At 49.0% G+C, this 21,351-nt stretch overlaps 2 protein-coding genes across 3 annotated transcripts in view; one reads left to right on the top strand and one right to left on the bottom strand.

Annotated features, from left to right (window-relative positions):
- The window catches only part of ARK2N (arkadia (RNF111) N-terminal like PKA signaling regulator 2N), a 69,058-nt gene extending 52,714 nt beyond the window's left edge, over nucleotides 1–16,344 (bottom strand). For both annotated transcript variants that reach the window (XM_075327424.1, XM_075327432.1), the window contains exon 1: nucleotides 16,218–16,344. The gene's annotated coding sequence lies outside the window, so the exon portion shown is untranslated. The remainder of the gene's footprint in view (nucleotides 1–16,217) is intronic.
- Nucleotides 16,345–16,488: 144 nt separating this feature from the next.
- The window catches only part of FDX2 (ferredoxin 2), a 10,751-nt gene continuing 5,888 nt past the window's right edge, over nucleotides 16,489–21,351 (top strand). Inside the window, exons 1-2 of the mRNA XM_075327413.1 lie at nucleotides 16,489–16,574; nucleotides 19,866–20,084. Of these exons, the coding sequence (XP_075183528.1) occupies nucleotides 19,916–20,084 (169 nt within the window). The 5' untranslated portion in view covers nucleotides 16,489–16,574; nucleotides 19,866–19,915. The remainder of the gene's footprint in view (nucleotides 16,575–19,865; nucleotides 20,085–21,351) is intronic.

Here is a 21,351-nt window from a genome sequence, read left to right as displayed (position 1 = left end):
GCGGGACCGGCAAGTGTGTGTGATGTGGAACGCGTCATGCCCCCAGGCTTCAGAAGGACGACAAAGATGGCCGAAAGAGGAGGCGCCGGCACCGGAGAACGCAGACACCCATATGGTCCAACTCCACCGCGCAACCGTAAGGCAAGTATTATAAAGTGTTTTTTATGGTATACCCCCGGCCTGGGCTCTTATATACAGCATTCTAACATGCTGTATATAAGAGCCCGGTGGTGGCCGCAGCTTATAGGCCCCAAACCTGCTGACAGGTTCCCTTTAAAAAACCAAGGTCAGGAGAAAATAGCAAAGGGGTCCTCATCTGTCAACCAGGGGCAAAGGCCATTGATAAAGAGCGAGCCGCTGTTATGCCTGACCTCCCCTGAGGTGGCGCTGCAGGGACACTGATCACTTACTGCCAAGCTGCATCATAGAGGACAGCTGATAACTGGGGGTCCCGGCGAGGGAACAGACGCTTTGTAATCTTCCCATTGTCAAGCGACCCATCTGCTAAGCTAGGGTGCTCATTTGGGGAATAACCCTTTAATTCTGCATAATAAAATTTACTGTCTGCCACTTAAAGGGACGGTCACTGTAAACAGAAAATAAAAGGAGAACCTTAGACTTGATGAGCAATTGATATGCAAAATATGACGACAGATCTCTGCCTGCGGTCAGTGAATGGACACATTCATCATAAAAAAAACCCATTCATTAGTAGACGGGCACACAGCTGCAGTTTGTTACAATGTCTCATTGTATCTAATCCCCCTATACTAGATGCAGCTTCTCTCTCAGGTCCTGGTCTTTGGGATGTCACAGTGGAGAGCCAGGAAAAGAAATAGAAAAATAGATCTTAAATGTCTAAAGATTTAAGGGGTCTCTAGCCATATTGGGGGTGCGAGGAGCAAACCCCCCAAAAAACAAACAAAAAAAAAGTGCTGTTGGGGACCCTTCACCCTGTTGTATATTTGTCTTAAAAGCTCTGTGCTGCTGTGAGCTTGACTCTTCCCCTCCATATTTCGGCCTGTGGCCTTCTAGATTTGTGAGCCCATGGTACGACGCCGTAGCCACCCCCCCCCCAGAGGTATGTGGCTTCTGATAATCGGACTGTTGTGGAGCAGATAATAGCAGGCTGGTGACGCAGGGTGCAATATGTGCATTATCCGCCACGTGCGGCGACTAATAGACCCAGAGATGGAGATCTCCTCGGGGAAATTAGTCATCCGGTGACAGATGTGGGCTCTGCTGTCTCTCGGTAGCGAGCAGCAATGTGGTGACAGGCTGAGACAGGGCGGCTGAAGGTGCACCGACACGCTCCACGCACAACAGTCACCGCATGTAAAGGGCTTGTACTCCATTACAGATACTGACTAGCACGGCAGGGCTGCTGCTGGTGGTCGCCTGGTCAGGAGTTCACGGCTTGGACCCCCACAACCCAATGAGGGTCGACTGTCCACAACGGCTTTGTGATTAAGAGCAATCATTCCTTTCCCATGAAGCTGCAAAAACCCTAGTACATGCCCTTATTATCTCCCGCCTGGATTATTGCAACCTCCTGTGGCCTCCCTTCTAACAGTCTAGCACCCCTACAAATCTATTCTAAACTATGCTGCCCGGCTAATCCACCTCTACCCCGCTACTCCCCGGCCTCTCCTCTCTGCCATTCCCGTCACTGACTTCCCATCGCCCAACGACTCCAGTTCAAAACACTGACCATGACCTACAAAGCCATCCACAACCTGTCTCCTCCCTACATCTGTGACCTAGTCTCCCGGCACTTACCTGCACGTAACCTTCGATCCTCACAAGATCTCCTTCTCTACTCCCCTGTCACCTCCTCTTCCCACCATCGCATCCAAAATTTCTCCCGTGGCTCCCCCATACTCCGGAATGCTCTACCCCAGCATATCAGACTCTTGCCTACCTTTACAAGCTTCAAAAAGGAACCTGAAAACCCACCTCTTCCAACAAGCCTACAACCTGCCGTAACCCTCAGTCTGATACAGCGCCGCACAATCAGTTCTACCCTAACCTACTGTATCCTCACCTATCCCTCATAGACTGTGAGCCCTCGCGGGCAGGGACCTCTCGCCTCCTGTATCCTCACCTATCCCTTGTAGACTGTGAGCCCTCGCGGGCAGGGACCTCTCTCCTCCTGTACCAGTCTGTGCCTTGTACTGTTTATGATTATTGTACTTGTCCCTATTATTTACACCTCTTTCACATGTAAAGCGCCATGGAATAGATTGTGCTATAATAAATAACATTAAGGTCTACAGGAGGCCTCTAGACAGAAGTTTCCTTTCCGCAGCTGCTGTAAATGGAGAAGAGTCTAGAGCTGTGCTTGCACCCAACCTGGAGACAGGTGGGACCCACAGGCCTCAGACATTCATCCTGTGCAGAGGGCTAAGAACTAGGGTCCTCCAAAGGCTGTGTGATACTGAGGCCATGCTATGACTGGGGGTACACAAGGCAGCCCCTACTGAAGACCACTTTGGAGTTTATGGGGTTAATATGGATACTATTTGCGTGGACGTCTAAAGATGAAGACAAGAGTGGCTAGTATGCAAAAGTATAACAAATATTTATTTAGTAGTAGACACATCAAATAAAAAGAATATCATGAATTTTATTTGTTTTTATATTGTTTTTAATTTTTTTCCTATTTTTCATTTTTTTCACAGTTTTCTTCTCCGTTCTGTGTGACCAGCATTTAACCACCACCGTCGGTTTGAAGAATTTATTTCAGAGCCTTTTTGTCTCCGCACGAGTGCTTGCCATGGATATTCAATCTTTTACTAATTATTGTATTCCATTTTCATTGGTTGTGGATTAAATTGTTATACGCTTTCATGTGATTTACCGGCACCGTGCAGGCACTATTCTGTGTTTATTTACTGTGGGTTTTTACTTACAGCTGCTATCTTCTCGACGCGGATGGTGTATTGTGCGCATGCGTGGTCCGCGCCTGGTGTCCCGGATTGCCCGGCGGCGTCTCCATGGTAGCGGCGTGCAGGACTGGGGACCACGCCCCCTCTCGTGCACGCTCTGTCTGACGCTGTGTGCGCATCCCCGGGCGCCCGCGCCGACCGCGCATGCGCCGATTTCCTCACCATTCATTGGGCTTCAGTAACCATGTGATGAGTCAGCTGGCCCATTTAGTACTTCCTGGTAACGGAGCTAATCATATCCCTCACGGTCTGATGAAGCGTGTCACTCTGTCCACGCGAAACGCGCGTTACCCTTCCTAGGGGGGTATCCAGACCTCTGTCGTTTGCACTACTGGCACTTTATTACTTGTTAATCCGGCTGCACTGGGTATGTTTCTGTGATTGATTTTGTACTTTCATTGTAACTGCACAGTATTGCATCATTTTAGCCTCCGGTGCAGACCTTTGTATTAACTGTTTACCATCTGTTGTGCCAATTTCTTCATGTCATGTCTTTTTTCTCTTCTCCATGATATTCTTTTTATTTGATGTGTCTACTACTAAATAAATATTTGTTATACTTTTGCATACTAGCCACTCTTGTCCTCCTGTTTTTGATTGCTGCCTGTGGTGTGCATCATGTCCACGGTTTAAACCCTCTTGCTTTTTTCCGTGGTTCCTTTTTCATTGTGAACATGTATATTGCCTAATGGATTTTTATGGTATTCTAACTTTGCTTTCTGTGTTTTGCACAGTGTCTCCATTTTTGGCTATGGATTTCCATGTGCGAGAAGAGACGTGGCGGTCTCAGCTCAATGATTTTTTCAGACATGACGGTGGTGCAGATGCCAGGTCCGGTGAGGTGAGCCTGCGGGAAGAAGTGGCTAAATATAAGGGGCTCATTCACAAACGCACCAAAATATGGTGGAACCGCGCCTTTTTGGAACGGTATCTACAACAAGGACTTATACCACGAGGACTCAGGGTCCAGGTGTTCCCATCATTTGACATAGATGATAATACCTTCAAAGACAAATGGGAAGATTTCGCCAACAACTGCTCAAAGGGTTTTATTCAATTGTTATGTGATCTTAACAGCTCACAACTCCGGGCTATTGAGACTGAGACAGTTGATTTACAAAACAGGATCGTTGCGGGACTCAGTACGGAGGCCTTTAAAACTTTTGAGATGGATATTGAGAGTGATATGTCTAGGTGGGAGAAAGAGGTCAAGGACAGTAAAATTAAGAAATTCCATCGGGATGAACTTGACCTGCAATCCAACAGGGTCTATAAATGGAGGATGTCAACCGACCGTTCTAGACCGTTTAGACGATTCAATCAGAACCGATCACGCTCTAGATCTACTTCAATACGGTCGTTTACCTCAGGTGAGGAATCCTCCACAGAGGCATATGATCCCTCCACATCCGGGAATAGGATGCCTATACCCCAAAGGAGATATAAGAAGAAACAGGCGGATACGCCTAGACCTCCAACGGATCCCCCCATGACTAGACAACAACATAAAAATGCTCTACAGGTAATTAACCTGTCTTCACATTCACTTTCCCAAATTCAGGTCGAACTATTATCTAAAGGTCTCAGTTTTTCTCCCACTAACTCATTCGATTTCTTTACAGCCTTAAAGGACCTCCATATTTTCTCTCGCAAGGTCCTGTTGAAAAAGTTGCACTCAAAAAACCCTTTGTCCTTTAACTCTACTGACCGGGCTGAACAAGAAGCTCTCCAGGTGTTGGAAGACCTCTTGACTGAACAACAGGTAGACCAACAGGGTGTTTTTCCATCTTCCATTCTACCACGTTCCACACGTTTTCCTCCCTTGTCCCTCTGTTCCTCTGTAGAGATTTTCACTAGACTTGTTTCTGATGAATTTAAACTTCTTTCTACAAGACGTAGATTTGATAATCTCAACCATGCACAGAGGAGGGCACTCCGGGATTTGCAAAATCTCGATGATGTACAGATAAAACCGGCGGACAAGGGAGGAAACATTGTGGTTTGGCCTAACGGTCTGTACGAGAAAGAGGTATACCGCCAGTTACGTGATAGAAAAACCTATTTGAGATTGGAGTCGAGCCCTCTGGTTCATTACTCCGATTCACTCCACCGGATACTGTGGGGAGCTTTCGAGGATGGCATCATCACTAAAAAAGTCTTTGATGGCTTATTTGTAACCTCTCCAAAGATTCCGACATTTTATCTTCTGCCCAAAATCCACAAAAATCCCGAAAACCCACCGGGGCGTCCGATCGTGTCTGGCATTGATGGTCTCTGTGATCCAGTGTGCCGATTCATAGATTACTATCTTAAGCCACTCGTTGAGACCTTACCATCTTACGCCAAAGACACGACGGACGTCCTGAACAGGGTCGACGGGATTTTTGTGGATACCGATACCCTTTTGGTGACAGCAGACATTGAGGCCCTGTATACTAGCATCAATCATGAGGATGGTTTAGAGGCGGTCCGCTTCTTTCTGGGCAACACCAACCGGGATGGCCATTTCTGTGAACTTATACTTGAGCTGCTCCGCTTCATTCTTACACACAATTTTTTCATTTTTAAAGATCGTTTTTATTTACAGACACGCGGCACTGCGATGGGCGCGGCCTGTGCGCCTTCGTACGCCAACTTGTTCCTCGGCTATTGGGAGAGGGGCATCTTTGGCGACGAGGGCGTCCAGGCGGCTGCCCATGCGCAGTGCTGGATTAGATACATCGACGATGTATTTATCCTTTGGCAGGGTACAGCGGAGCAGCTTACCTTATTTATGGACACATTGAATCATAATTCTATTAATTTAAAACTCACATTCAAATATGATTTACAGCAGATTGATTTTTTAGACATTTCCATTGGAGTTGACCCATGTCGGCAGCTACAGACTGACGTCTTCAGGAAGCCGACGTCGGTCAACTCCCTTTTACATGCTTCATCCTCTCACACCTCCAGTACTATTCAAGCTATCCCGGTTGGTCAGTTTCTCAGAATGAAGCGGATCTGTTCCACCTCTGATAATTTCAAGGCACAGGCGGAAGATCTTAGTTCTAGATTGGTTGCTAGGGGCTACAGTCAACGCTCCATCAAAAAGGGCTACAATCGGGCTCGGAACACTCAGAGGCGGGAGCTCCTACAGCCTTCTGGTCGAGGGGATAGGGGTTTCGGAGATGTTCGCTTCATTTCAACTTTTAATCATGAGTGGCAAACGATGCGCGATATTTTGAATAAATACTGGCCAATTCTTAAGAGCGACCCGAGTTTGAGTCCCCATCTATCCGATCACCCACTTATGACGGCACGACGCTCTAGGAACCTTAAAGACTACCTTGTGCGCAGTCATTACGTTCCAGCGGTGTCCTACCCCTTTGGCCAGATTGCCCCTCTACATGGCTGTTTTCCATGTGGCCACTGTCTTGCCTGCACCAATGTCCCCCGCAGCAAGACCTTCACAACCGTAGACGGCAGCCGCACTTTCGATATCAGGTGTTATGTTTCCTGTGCAACCTCGAATGTGGTTTATTATGCCACTTGTGGCTGCCCGAAGGTCTACATAGGTCTGACTTCACGGGAACTCCGAGTTAGGGTCCGTGAACACGTGAGGGACATTGGTGCGGCCAAGACGGTGGTGGATATCTCCACCCTTAAAACCCTGCCCCGACACTTTCGTAGTCATCACGATTGTAATAGTAAGTCCCTTAGGATTAAGGGTATAGATGTAATCCATGTCGGTAGTAGGGGCGGTAATATCAGGAAAATCCTTGCCCAAAGGGAAACTAAGTGGATTACCATCTTGGGTTCTTTGACCCCAGCTGGCCTGAATGAGTCCCTTAGCTTTGCCCCCTTCCTGTAGATCCTCTTTCCCTCACCCCCCTTCCTTTTCTGGAACATCTGCCTGTCTGATATTCTCCGGCATCTGTTCCAGAATTTTATTTGTTTTTATATTGTTTTTAATTTTTTTCCTATTTTTCATTTTTTTCACAGTTTTCTTCTCCGTTCTGTGTGACCAGCATTTAACCACCACCGTCGGTTTGAAGAATTTATTTCAGAGCCTTTTTGTCTCCGCACGAGTGCTTGCCATGGATATTCAATCTTTTACTAATTATTGTATTCCATTTTCATTGGTTGTGGATTAAATTGTTATACGCTTTCATGTGATTTACCGGCACCGTGCAGGCACTATTCTGTGTTTATTTACTGTGGGTTTTTACTTACAGCTGCTATCTTCTCGACGCGGATGGTGTATTGTGCGCATGCGTGGTCCGCGCCTGGTGTCCCGGATTGCCCGGCGGCGTCTCCATGGTAGCGGCGTGCAGGACTGGGGACCACGCCCCCTCTCGTGCACGCTCTGTCTGACGCTGTGTGCGCATCCCCGGGCGCCCGCGCCGACCGCGCATGCGCCGATTTCCTCACCATTCATTGGGCTTCAGTAACCATGTGATGAGTCAGCTGGCCCATTTAGTACTTCCTGGTAACGGAGCTAATCATATCCCTCACGGTCTGATGAAGCGTGTCACTCTGTCCACGCGAAACGCGCGTTACCCTTCCTAGGGGGGTATCCAGACCTCTGTCGTTTGCACTACTGGCACTTTATTACTTGTTAATCCGGCTGCACTGGGTATGTTTCTGTGATTGATTTTGTACTTTCATTGTAACTGCACAGTATTGCATCATTTTAGCCTCCGGTGCAGACCTTTGTATTAACTGTTTACCATCTGTTGTGCCAATTTCTTCATGTCATGTCTTTTTTCTCTTCTCCATGATATTCTTTTTATTTGATGTGTCTACTACTAAATAAATATTTGTTATACTTTTGCATACTAGCCACTCTTGTCCTCCTGTTTTTGATTGCTGCCTGTGGTGTGCATCATGTCCACGGTTTAAACCCTCTTGCTTTTTTCCGTGGTTCCTTTTTCATTGTGAACATGTATATTGCCTAATGGATTTTTATGGTATTCTAACGTCTAAAGATGAGTAGGGAACTTTTCAGCAAACATCATCCCATATCTCAGCTCCCTGGAGCCCGGCATGTGACATGGCTGGATTTTGGGGGCTTACAGCACAGTTGCCGTCTGCGAGGACCTCCTGCAATATTCATGCGCCCAGGTCTGTGCCCGGAGCGGCTCACTTATGGGTATCGCCGGCATAGTGCCCTCCTCTCATGGCAGCTGTGACTACAAGATACTGCATTAAGGCCTAGTGGGAACGCGAGACGACACCTAAGGTTACAGCGCTGGGTTACATGAAATAAATACACTCCACATCCAGAAACTTCACAGCCAGGGGGATATCACAGCTCGCCCGCTCCGCCCAGCACTTCCTTTATAAAACATTCAACGGAGGGGGGATTTTCGTTGCAGGCGATGCAGGGAGTGAAGCGGCCGCGGCTCAATTAGCTAATCTGCTTGGTTTCCTATTTTGAGATGTGATAGCTCCTGGTGCATGTGATGTTAAGCTGAGGCCAAATTGTCTACAAATGTGGGGAGTGCTGCGTATGGCTGCATCAGGGCAGAGCGGCACCCCGCGGGGATGACAGACAGGGCAATTATAGGGGGTCGTTAGTACCCACCGCACTTTGAGAGATGGCGGTGTTTTGTGTCGCCTCTAGGTGGCGCTCACTACAGATGGATCCACAGTGCTCCGACACCCACCATTTATGATCCAACTCCCCCAGACACAATAGGGACCCATTGAGGAGCAGGGCCAGGGAAAATACTCTACAGCTTTGCATTTGGAAAATTGCCCGATGGCCGCAGCATGCGAGCTCCGCTGTATACAGTATATTCACAAAGTATAGACGTGTGATAGATGACCCCTGGGATGTGAAGACTAATAATATTTATTCATTTACATAGCGCTGTTAATTCCACAGCACTTTACACTGTCCCCATTGGGGCTCACAATCTAGAGTCCCTATCTGTATATCTTTGGAGTGTGAGGGGAAACCAGAGACCCCGGAGGAAACCCACACAAACACGGGGAGAACATACAGACTCCTTGCAGATGGTGTCATTGGTGGGATTTGAACCCAGGACCCCAGCGCTGCAAGAGTGCAGTGCTAACCACTGAGCCACCGTGCACTGGGTAGCGCCCCCCCCCCCACTCAGAAGAGGAGATTGCATGGAGAAGTGGCGCATGTGCACTACTACGGGGGCTCCAACCACAAAAACGAAGGTCAGAGGAAAGACCCCCACCATCTATGTCAGCAACTCCCTAATGACAGACAGCAGAGCCCATCTCCCACAATTGTTACAAAAACTAGAGTGCCCCGCGGGAGTGTGGGACCCTACATGGTAGACATGCCCTGCCCCCCCCCCCCCCCCCCCCCCCCCCGACGATCCTGACCGTGACACGATCCGTGTCCAATTCCTGAATTCTTATTTCTCCTCTCTATATACATGCCTCACACGGTATGAAAATGTATCCTTTTGCCTTATGTAAAAAGCCCTGGTTAAGAAAGAAACAAAAAAAACAAAACCTCCCACCGTTTTGTGTTCTCAGCTCCCATGCAGGCCTATGACTAAAGGCCACATAGTCAGATCCTGCAGACTTAAAACTTAGGACTGATTTACAACAACCAACCAGCTGATCGCCAGCTTAGAAGCCAGTTTATGGTCTGTTTAGGCGGGACATCAGCACTTACAGCCTGTAATAAGGCGTGCAGTGCACATAGGCTGTATTGTTATTGGCAGCACGGATCCGGCTTACACAGAATAAGGCGTGCAGTGCACATAGGCTGTAGTGTTATTGGCAGCACAGATCCGGCTTACACAGAATAAGGCGTGCAGTGCACATAGGCTGTATTGTTATTGGCAGCACGGATCCGGCTTACACAGAATAAGGCGTGCAGTGCACATAGGCTGTATTGTTATTGGCAGCACGGATCCGGCTTACACAGAATAAGGCGTGCAGTGCACATAGGCTGTAGTGTTATTGGCAGCACGGATCCGGCTGACACAGAATAAGGCGTGCAGTGCACATAGGCTGTAGTGTTATTGGCAGCACGGATCCGGCTTACACAGAATAAGGCGTGCAGTGCACATAGGCTGTAGTGTTATTGGCAGCACGGATCCGGCTGACACAGAATAAGGCGTGCAGTGCACATAGGCTGTAGTGTTATTGGCAGCACGGATCCGGCTTACACAGAATAAGGCGTGCAGTGCACATAGGCTGTAGTGTTATTGGCAGCACAGATCCGGCTGACACAGAATAAGGCGTGCAGTGCACATAGGCTGTAGTGTTATTGGCAGCACAGATCCGGCTGACACAGAATAAGGCGTGCAGTGCACATAGGCTGTAGTGTTATTGGCAGCACGGATCCGGCTGACACAGAATAAGGCGCTGCAGAAGACAATTTTTTAAGCAAATTAAAAGATAATTTTGCTCATTTGTTGAGTGATGGTCGGCCTGTATGCCCAGCACGATCATCAGGAAAAGACGACTTCTAGGAACAGGCGTTCTCCATAGTCCTGCAGTGCACGGGCCTCTGACCCCAGCAACTGGGGCAAATAAAACTGCTGTTAATCCCAAATAAAATAAAAGATATTCTGTGGCCTCTGCTACGTCTCTGTAGACATGGGAAATGAAAACACCTCCACAGCCCTGCCCGGGCCGTACTGCTGAACATCGCAGGGTGGGACGGTGACAATGGAACGGCCATTCCTGTACTAGGCGCAGTGGGACGTCATATATGGGAGAACAGCCATTCTTGTACTGGAGGCGGAGGGAGGGTGCAGATGGGAGAATGGCCATATTTGTACTGGCTACAGTGGGACGACATATATGGGAGAATGGCCATTCTTGTACTGGAGGCGGAGGGAGGGTGATAACAGGAGGACGGCCATTCTTGTACTGGGTGCAGTGGGAGGGTGACGATGGGAGGACGACGTCTATGGGAGGACACCCATTCTTGTGCTGGACGTCTATGGGAGAATGGCCATTCTTGTACTGGATGCAGTAGGAGAGCGTATATGGTAGGATAGCTATTCTTATACTGGGTGCAGTGGGAGGGTGACAATGGGAGGACGGCCATTCTTGTACTGGGTGGGTGACGATGGGAGGACGGCCATTCTTGTACTGGGTGCAGTGGGAGGGTGACTATGGGAGGACGGCCATTCTTGTACTGGGTGCAGTGGGAGGGTGACTATGGGAGGACGGCCATTCTTGTACTGGGTGCAGTGGGAGGGTGACTATGGGAGGACGGCCATTCTTGTACTGGGTGCAGTGGGAGGGTGACAATGGGAGGACGGCCATTCTTGTACTGGGTGCAGTGGGAGGGTGACTATGGGAGGACGGCCATTCTTGTACTGGGTGGGTGACGATGGGAGGACGGCCATTCTTGTACTGGGTGCAGTGGGAGGGCGACGATGGGAGGACGACGTCTATGGGAGAATGGCCATTCTTGTACTGGATGCAGTAGGAGAGCGTATATGGTAGGATAGCTATTCTTATACTGGGTGCAGTGGGAGGGTGACAATGGGAGGACGGCCATTCTTGTACTGGGCGTAGTGGGAGGGTGATGATGGGAGAATGCTGATTTTTTCGTAGGTTTTGTACCCATACACATGTCTTTACCGGCCACAGGGCTCCTGATGTGAACTCGGCAGCCGCAGATGAGGCTGCAGTCAGGAGTCCCATGGCCGGACATCAAGGTCTGTACTCCGACCGCGTCTGAACAGCCCAACAGGGAGGTGAGGGCCGTGCAGGACTGTTGGCCAAGAAGTAGACAGGCCACTAGTTGGCAGACCCACAGGAAACCGCGCAAAGCAGAGATATGAGGAGGAAGAACTGAAGACGACGACCCCAAACCTCCTAAACATGAGATAAGTTACAGTTTTCATAGGGCAGCACCTCTAATACAACAGCCTTATTATCACACACTGGCTCTGCCCTCCATACACAGCTCGGTACCCGACACAGCGCACAGGGGTCTGATACAGAGTGATGTGATGGGTGATACAGGACGAGGAGGACGAGCGTCATTACCTGAAAAACCAACAAACAGCTGGTCGCCTGATAACAGAGAACGAAGGATTGCAGTGATTAGAGTCCAGAGAGCAGGACCGTGAGACAAAACAGGCAGATTAGGCCGCATTCACCGGGCCCAACGGCAGCTTCTCCTTCATTCCAAATGGCTGATAACAGGGAACAACAGACTGCACTTATCTGTCCTATAGTCAGCCCTTAAGGGTGCTTTACACGCTGCGACATCGAAGCTATGTGAAGCTATCAAGCAACAGAGTGTGTAACCATTACCAGAAGGAACCTGTGACATATGTGTCTGAAATCAACTATCTTTATGAAGAGGAATATTATTTTTTAACCTCAAGGGCATATGTGATCAATATTTCATTTATCAAGAATTTTATCAAGGAACAAATTATGGTTATTGGACTTATTCTGTGTTATCTTTGGCATATATGTGTTTGTTGCTTTGCTGAAAAAATCCTTCTTCTAACAGTTCAGATGATGGCGTTGAGCCAGTATTAGGCCTCTGTTCTGTAGTGAATGACCTTTTGGCATTCTATAAGGTGCATGGCATCTAAAATAACAGTTCAGTAGATGAGTGTACACTATATGTTGGGTGTTGGTTCTGTTAGGAATAACCTATGGGTATTCCAGGATGTGCCTAGTTTTAAAGTTATCCCTGTTTTTTCCTCTGTAAAATCGACCAGCTGTGGATGTGATCTGGATGTTGAATAGCGGTCATAAAATACATCAAAAGGAGCCATCAGGGATGACACTTGTATTACTGTGGGTATATGGTCTCTAAAACTGGATAGGGGTTGGAACTAGATATAGAGACGAAATATCTTTTTGTCTCTGTTTACAGTTCCTAAACCACTGTGTAACAGTGACTTTAATAGTTGTCTTTCTAAAAAATATCTAATATGGACAACGGTATGAAACATATATAAATCCTTAAAAAATTGCAATTTTTCCCTCTGAGGAATTGTTTAGGAGGAGAAATGTATATTGATCTGTGATTTAAGGATGAATTATTGCTATGTATCTACCCCTATATTGGCTGATTCCAGTTGAGACATTGTATGTATTTACGTCTATGAGTCTTTTTTAGCTTTGATATAATAAAGGAGAATTTTTTAGAAATTTGGGGTTAATACTTTTTTGAGATAAAATTGACCCCTGGAATATATCAATTTGTATTTGAAAATTTACACGCTGCGACATCGCTAGCGATCTCATTAGCGATGTGACACGCCAGATCGCAGATGTGACCGGCGCTATAAAACCGACCTGTGTGTGATCTCGGGAGATCGCATCTGCTATCTGGCGTGTCACATCGCTAACGAGATCGCTAGCAATGTCGCAGCGTGTAAAGCACCCTTTACCTTAAGGTCCAGTCACACTAAGCAACTTACCAGCGATCCCAACAACGATAGGGATCGCTGGTAAGTTGCTAGGAGGTTGCTGGTGAGATGTCACACTGCAACGCTCCAGCGATCCCACCAGCAACCTGACCTGGCAGGGATCGCTGGAGCGTCGCTACACGAGTTGCTGGTGACAAACAAGGAGAAGCAGGGGCAACGCAGTCATAGGTCACTCAAGGACCACTTGAATCAATAATCAATATACCAACCTTTGCAAAAATATCAAAAATATTTATTTACTTTAGTACATAGCAAAAGAAGTAATATTAAATACACATTGAGGGAATCATAAACACTGATCAGGCTAAAGCAGAATCACAGATGAAAACAGATCACCGGACCATATGGGGAGTGCAATATACTCGTATCATCAAAAATGGAGGGCTCCTCAGAGTTACTAGGACCAAGACCGAAGTACCCATTTATACATTTACACGGATCGTATGCAAAATAAGGAGCATTACAGCACTATCCAGGGTGACAGGCATAGTAACAATCGGTTACTCATCACTCCGAGGGGCCAGAAACAATATAGGGGAAGGCCAGCCCAGGGATAGGTACACATTAGCTGGAAGCACTCCCATCAGGGCACTCACCCATAGGTAGCCGAGACCGAGAAAAACGTGCCCATATGGTCCGGTGATCTGTTTTCATCTGTGATTCTGCTTTAGCCTGATCAGTGTTTATGATTCCCTCAATGTGTATTTAATATTACTTCTTTTGCTATGTACTAAAGTAAATAAATATTTTTGATATTTTTGCAAAGGTTGGTATATTGATTATTGATTCAAGTGGTCCTTGAGTGACCTATGACTGCGTTGCCCCTGCTTCTCCTTGTTTGTGCTCATGTATTTTGGGTGCAGTCTTTTTAATATGATAAGATTGGTCATATATCTTGTCCTTGTCTGTTTGATTTACGAGTTGCTGGTGAGCTCACCAGCAACCAGTGACCAGCCCCCAGCGCCGCGTGGAAGATGCTGCGCTTGGTAACTAAGGTAAATATCGGGTAACCAACCCGATATTTACCTTGGTTACCAGCGCATGCAGCTACACGTGCAGAGAGCAGGGAGCAGCGCACACTGAGCGCTGGCTCCCTGCTCTCCTAGTACAGCACACATGGGGTTAATTACCCGATGTGTGCTGCAGCTACACGTGCAGAGAGCAGGGAGCAGCGCACACTGCTTAGCGCTAGCTCCCTGCTCTCCTAGCTACAGCACACATTGGGTTAATTAACCCGATGTGTCCTGCAGCTACATGTGCACAGAGCAGGAGCCGGTACTGACAGTGAGAGCGGCGGAGGCTGATAACGAAGGTAAATATCGGGTAACCAAGGACAGGGCTTCTTGGTTACCCGATGTTTACATTGGTTACCAGCCTCCGCAGAAGCCGGCTCCTGCTCCCTGCACATTTAGTTGTTGCTGTCTCGCTGTCACACACAGCGATCTGTGCTTCACAGCAGGACAGCAACAACTAAAAAATGGCCCAGGACATTCAGCAACAACCAACGACCTCACAGCAGGGGCCGGCTTGTTGCTGGATGTCACACACAGCGACATCGCTAGCAACGTCACAAAAGTTGTTCGTTAGCAGCAATGTTACTAGCGATGTTGCTTAGTGTGACGGGGCCTTTAGCTACAGTGGCTAATAAGGAACAGACTGCCCAACAGACAGCTTATGGCTGATAACAGGAAATAATGCCTGTAATTCACTGCCCTATAGTCCACCTGCCACTAGGCCACAGTGGCTGATAACAGGGAACAATAAACTGCACTCACCTGTCCTATAATCAGCCTGTCCCTTGGCTACAGTGGTTGATGACAGAGAATGATGAACTGCATTCACCTGTTATATGGTCATTCAGCTTTTACCTTGGCTGCAGTGGCTGATAACAGGGAACAATAAACTGCACTCACCTGTCCTATAATCAGCTGGACCCTTGGCTGTAGTGGTTGATAACAGAGAATGATGGACTGCATTCACCTGTTATATAGTCATTCAGCTTTTACTTGGCTGCAGTGGCTGATAACAGAACACTGGACTGCACACACCTGTCTTACAGTCTGCCCTTACTATGGCCACAGTGGCTGATAACAGAGAATGCTGGACTGCACTCACCTGTCTTACAGTCATTCAGCTTTTACCCCGGCAGCAGTGTCTGATAACAGGGAACAACAGACTGTTCTGTAGTTAGCTTTTGGCTGATAAACGCATGCAATCTTCTGCCCTCCATTCTCCGGGTCTAGGCTGCAGTGGCTGATAACAGGGAACAACAGACTGCACTCACCTGTCCTATAGTCAGGCCTTCCTTTGGCCACGGTTGCTGATAATAGGGAACACAGATTGACTGTAGATCAGATGAGTGCAGTCAGCTTTTACCTTGGCTGCAGTGGCTGATAACAGAGAATACTGGACTGCACTCACCTGTCTACCAATTACCTAAGCTTTATTGGCTGATAACAGGGAACTGTGCCCTGAAGTGCACCGTCCTGCAGTCAGTCTACCCCTAGGCAGAAGTGGCTGATAACAGAGGACAACAGACTGCCTACCTGTCCTACAGTCTGACAGTATATTGGCTGATAACATAAAACAACAGATGGCATGAACAGGTCCAAGTCATTTTTTGCTGACACAATTGGCTGATAACAGAGAATCATGGCCTGTAATCCACATCTGACGGAGCTGATAACAGAGGCCTGCTATAGCCAGCCTTCCCTCAGGCACAGACAGCTGATAAAAGGGAGCAGCAGCTGTCAGCCCGCAGTGATGGAGCGGGGCGGTGGTGTACGTGCCGGAGTCGCGGCCCCCCACCCTGCCGTCCTCCCCCTCACTTTCCGCCAGGCCGGGACTTTGCGCCGCCTGCCCGCAGCCCACTACTCACCGTGTGTGGAGTCAGGCAGTGTCCAGACTCCTCCGCGCACCGCCGGACACACGCATCTCCCTCCGCCGGACACTCAGCTCCGCCGAGATGTCATCGCACTGCCGCTCGAGCCTCTCTAGGAGTCACTTCCGGTGCAGAGGGGAAGGGCGGAGACACAAGGCTGTTGTCCAATGAAATTACAGTAAGTGGGCGGGGCGGAGGACCTTCCACCACAAAGGGCATTCAGGGACGACTGTCTTCAACTCTATGGTATTAACCGTCAAGCAGGACGCTACGTTTGGACCACGTAGTGCGTCTTGGGAAGACGAAGGCGCCATATTGGAGGAGGCATGGTAGCCAATCGGAAGTAAATCCTAGGTGAGTGCTATGATGATGGCTCTGAGAAGCTGTGGGGGTTTTTTTTTTATCTATTTTACGTCACTGTCTGCAGTCTGACGGGGCTGCACCCGGCCAGTAATGTGCCCCTCTAAGAATGGTCCAGGCCATAGAGCGGCTCCTGCAGCGGCCGCACAGCACGCTCCTTACAGCAGTCACGTGACTGCATTTCCGTCCGCCGCCGGATAAGGACATCAGGTCACGTGATGCTGGAGTGTTTTTGGGATTTTCGTTAAAAAGTTGATGGAAAAAAAAACTCAGAAGAGTGAAAAATACATAATAATATCCCAATGAATTTCTGACCTCTCATCCTACATCCATAGACACAGTATAGTCTCCCCTCCTTATATACAGCTCCCACTCCTCTATAGGATCAGTAATGTATGTACACAGTGGCTGCACCAGCAGAATAGTGAGTGCTGCTCTGGAGTATAATACAGGATGTAACCCAGGATCCGTAATGTATGTACACAGAGAATGCACCAGCAGAATAGTGAGTGCAGCTCTGGAGGATAATAGAGGTATCTCAAGATCAGTACAGGATAAGTAATGTATGTACACAGTGACTGCACCAGCAGAATAGTGAGTGCAGCTCTGGAGTATAATACAGGATGTAACAAAGGATCAGTACAGGATAAGTAATGTAATGTATGTACACAGTGACTGCACCAGCAGAATAGTGAGTGCAGCTCTGGAGGATAATACAGGAGTAACTCAAGATCAGTACAGGATAAGTAATGTATGTACACAGTGAAAGCACCAGCAGAATAATGAGTGCAGCTCTGGAGTATAATACAGGGTGTAACTCAGGATCAAGTACAGGATCAGTAATGTAATGTATGTACACAGTGACTGCACCAGCAGAATAGTGAGTGCAGCTCTGGAGTATAAGGGTATGTGCGCACTAGAAAAGTGATTTTTCTCAAGAAAATTTCTTGAGAAACTTCTGGGAGTTGAAGATTACCGCACCTGCGGTAAAAAAACGCACCCAAACCGCGGGAAAAACGCATGCGTTTTTCCCGCAGTTTTTCCGCAGGTTGGTCCTTGCGGGTTTTTTATGCTGAACTGCAATAAATAATATAGATAATAGATAGATAGAGGGAAAGATGGATGGATGAATAGATAGATAGATGAGAAAGACCTATATAATGTCCCACCCCCCTGCATATTCTAAGCTGGCACCCTTTAGTGACTTTCATGTGGCACTAAAGGGTGCCTAGCCTTGTATTTAGCCAATAAATAAATAAATAATTAAAAAAAAAATGACGTGAGGTCCCCTCATCTTTTGTAGCCAGCTAGGGTAAAGCATACGGTTGCAGACCACAGCTGGCAGCTTCACCTTGGCTGGTAATCCAAAACAGAGGGCACCCCACGCTGTTATTTTACATTAAATAAATAATTTAAAACAAAAAACGTAGAGTCCCCCCCAAATTGGATCACCAGCCAAGGTAAAGCGGACAGCTGGGGTCTGATATTCTCAGACTAGGGAGGTCCACTGTTATTGGACACTCCCCAGCCTAAAAATAGCAGGCTGCAGCCACCCCAGAAGTGGCGCATCCATTAGACATGCCAATCCTGGTGCTTTGCCCCAATTCATCCCGTTGCCCTGTTGCGGTGGCAAACGGGGTAATATATGGGGTTGATGCCAGATGTGTAATGTCACCTGGCATCAAGCCCTGGGGTTAGTTATGTCACGCGTCTATCAGATACCCGACATCACCAACCCAGTCAGTAAGAAATAAAAAATAGACAATAAAAAAAGTTTTATTTGAAAAAACACTCCCCACATTCCCTCTTTCACCAATTTATTGACAAGAACAATCAAATCCGGGTCCGACATAATCCAATGAGGGGGGGGTCCCACGACGATCCATACCATGGTCACTGTCCCAGTCAATGAAGAACAGAATGTTCCCCATTGGCTGGGAGAGCAGTGCAGTGACCTGAGCTAACATCAATAGGTCAGCCCAGGTCACTGCAGGGGATGACGAGCGCTGCTGTCAGGAGGTTAGATGAGATCATTACCTGCTGTGACGATCTCCTGCAGTCCTGCCATCAGCGCTGTCACTGACTACTATGCCCGCCACGTTCTCAGCAGTATCGCGAGAGCCCGTGACGTCACCGCTAGTGACAGTCTCGGGCCGCGGGCATAGACGGCAGTGACCGCGGTGACGTCAGGAGGCAGGAGATCGTCACAGCAGGTAATGATCTCATCTCACCTCCTGACAGCAGCGCCCGTCATCCCCGCGGCTGCACGCACTGCTGTGTGTCAGTGTCTGCCTGCGCTGCAGCGTGACAAGCTGCTGACACTGCGGGCAGACACTGACACACTGCAGGGCGGGCAGCTGCGGGACACAGACTGCACGGGCACCTGGAGATCACACGGAAGTGCTTCGGTGCAGCGTCCAGGGAGTGTGACGTCTGTGTTTACTCTGCTCCGCTTCCTCTTCTGTCATAATGACATCACTCCCTGCAAAACCGCAGGCAGCAATGAACATTACCGCAGGTAAATCGCGGCTATACCGGGGGTATACCGCACATCATTTGCTACCTGCGGTATACCCCTGGAATTTCGCGATTGCATTACAGTGAATGGAGTGTAATACAGGGGGTATACCGCAGGTACCTGCGGAAAAGAAGTGACATGCACATATTCTCAAGAAATTTTCTCAAGAAAATCTTCACAAAGAATTTTCTTGAGAAAAAAAACGCACTGTGCGCACAGATATTTTTTTTTTTCCCATAGGTTTTGCTGGGAAATGTCTGCAGAAAGATTTCAAACATTTCTCAAGAAATTTCCGCAGCAAAACCGCGGGTAAATGACTTAACCAGCAGAATAGTGAGTGCAGCTCTGGAGTATAATACAGGATGTAACTCCGGATCAGTACAGGATAAATAATGTAATGTATGTACACAGTAACTGCACCAGCAGAATAGTGAGTGCAGCTCTGGAGTATAATACAAGATGGAACTCAGGATCAGTAATATATGTACATAGTGACTTAACCAGCAGAATAGTGAGTGCAGCTCTGGAGTATAATACAGGGTGTAACTCAGGATCAGTACAGGATAAGTAATGTAATGTATGTACACAGTGACTGCACCAGCAGAATAGTGAGTGCAGCTCTGGAGTATAATACAGGGTGTAACTCAGGATCAGTACAGGATAAGTAATGTAATGTATGTACACAGTGACTGTACCAGCAGAATAGTGAGTGCAGCTCTGGAGTATAATACAGGGTGTTATTTGTTAAATATCTGTATTTTGTGAAGGGTCTGGCGCAGGACATCAACCTCTTGGATTCCTGAGATCTGTCGGGCAGATGGCGGTCTCCCTGATTAGAGGAGGTGTTAGAGCCGGGCGTCTGACGTCCTGGTGTTATAGGAATAATGGAGTATGGAGGGCGTCCCAGGTCTCCGCAGGCTTCAGGCAGCACAGTCCCAGGAATGTACAGAGTGCTGAGGACGGAGGCAGAACGTATCAGACCACAGGTGAGATCTGTATTTCTCCGGATAATACATCAGTGAGTAATTTGTGTGGGGTCCGACTTCCTGAGGACCACTACAGATCAGCCAAAAACCAGCGCCACAGCAGAGACCGGCATAACTACAAGGGGAAGAGCTGATCCTCCGCATAGGTCACCACTGCCCGATCTGGGGACGCCTTCATACTGTAGGGAGTGTGCCACACCTCCATGGAGGGGCCCTGGTTGTGCACTGTGGCCCGTTCCATCCCCTCGCTGTGCGGGAGAACGGCTGCACGGCTCCATTCAGGTGACTCCTTTTCTGTTCCCTACATGTTGGAAGCTGCTGTACAAGGGCAAAACAGTAAAAGGGGCTTTAGTGGCGGGTCCGAGCTGCACCCCCCTTCACAGTGGCGGGTCCGAGCTGCTCCTCCCAGTTCACATTGGCGGCTCCGAGCTGCTCCCCGCTTCACAGTGGCGGCTCCGAGCTGCTCCCCCCTTCACAGTGGCGGCTCCGAGCTGCTCCCCCCTTCACAGTGGCGGCTCCTAGCTGCTCCCCCCTTCACAGTGGCGGCTCCTAGCTGCTCCCCCCTTCACAGTGGCGGCTCCTAGCTGCTCCCCCCTTCACAGTGGCGGCTCCTAGCTGCTCCCCCCTTCACAGTGGCGGCTCCTAGCTGCTCCCCCCTTCACAGTGGCGGCTCCTAGCTGCTCCCCCCTTCACAGTGGCGGCTCCTAGCTGCTCCCCCCTTCACAGTGGCGGCTCCTAGCTGCTCCCCCCTTCACAGTGGCGGCTCCTAGCTGCTCCCCCCTTCACAGTGGCGGCTCCTAGCTGCTCCCCCCTTCACAGTGGCGGCTCCTAGCTGCTCCCCCCTTCACAGTGGCGGCTCCTAGCTGCTCCCCCCTTCACAGTGGCGGCTCCTAGCTGCTCCCCCCTTCACAGTGGCGGCTCCTAGCTGCTCCCCCCTTCACAGTGGCGGCTCCTAGCTGCTCCCCCCTTCACAGTGGCGGCTCCTAGCTGCTCCCCCCTTCACAGTGGCGGCTCCTAGCTGCTCCCCCCTTCACAGTGGCGGCTCCTAGCTGCTCCCGCCTTCACAGTGGCGGCTCCTAGCTGCTCCCCCCCTTCACAGTGGCTGCTCCCAGCTGCTCCCCCCTTCACAGTGGCGGCCCCTAGCTGCTCCCCCCTTCACAGTGGCGGCCCCTAGCTGCTCCCCCCTTCACAGTGGCGGCCCCTAGCTGCTCCCCCCTTCACAGTGGCGGCCCCTAGCTGCTCCCCCCTTCACAGTGGCGGCCCCTAG

The sequence above is a fragment of the Anomaloglossus baeobatrachus genome, chromosome 1, assembly GCF_048569485.1.
Source record: "Anomaloglossus baeobatrachus isolate aAnoBae1 chromosome 1, aAnoBae1.hap1, whole genome shotgun sequence".
NCBI lineage: Eukaryota > Metazoa > Chordata > Amphibia > Anura > Aromobatidae > Anomaloglossus > Anomaloglossus baeobatrachus.
This window is presented reverse-complemented; position numbering and strand designations above follow the sequence as displayed.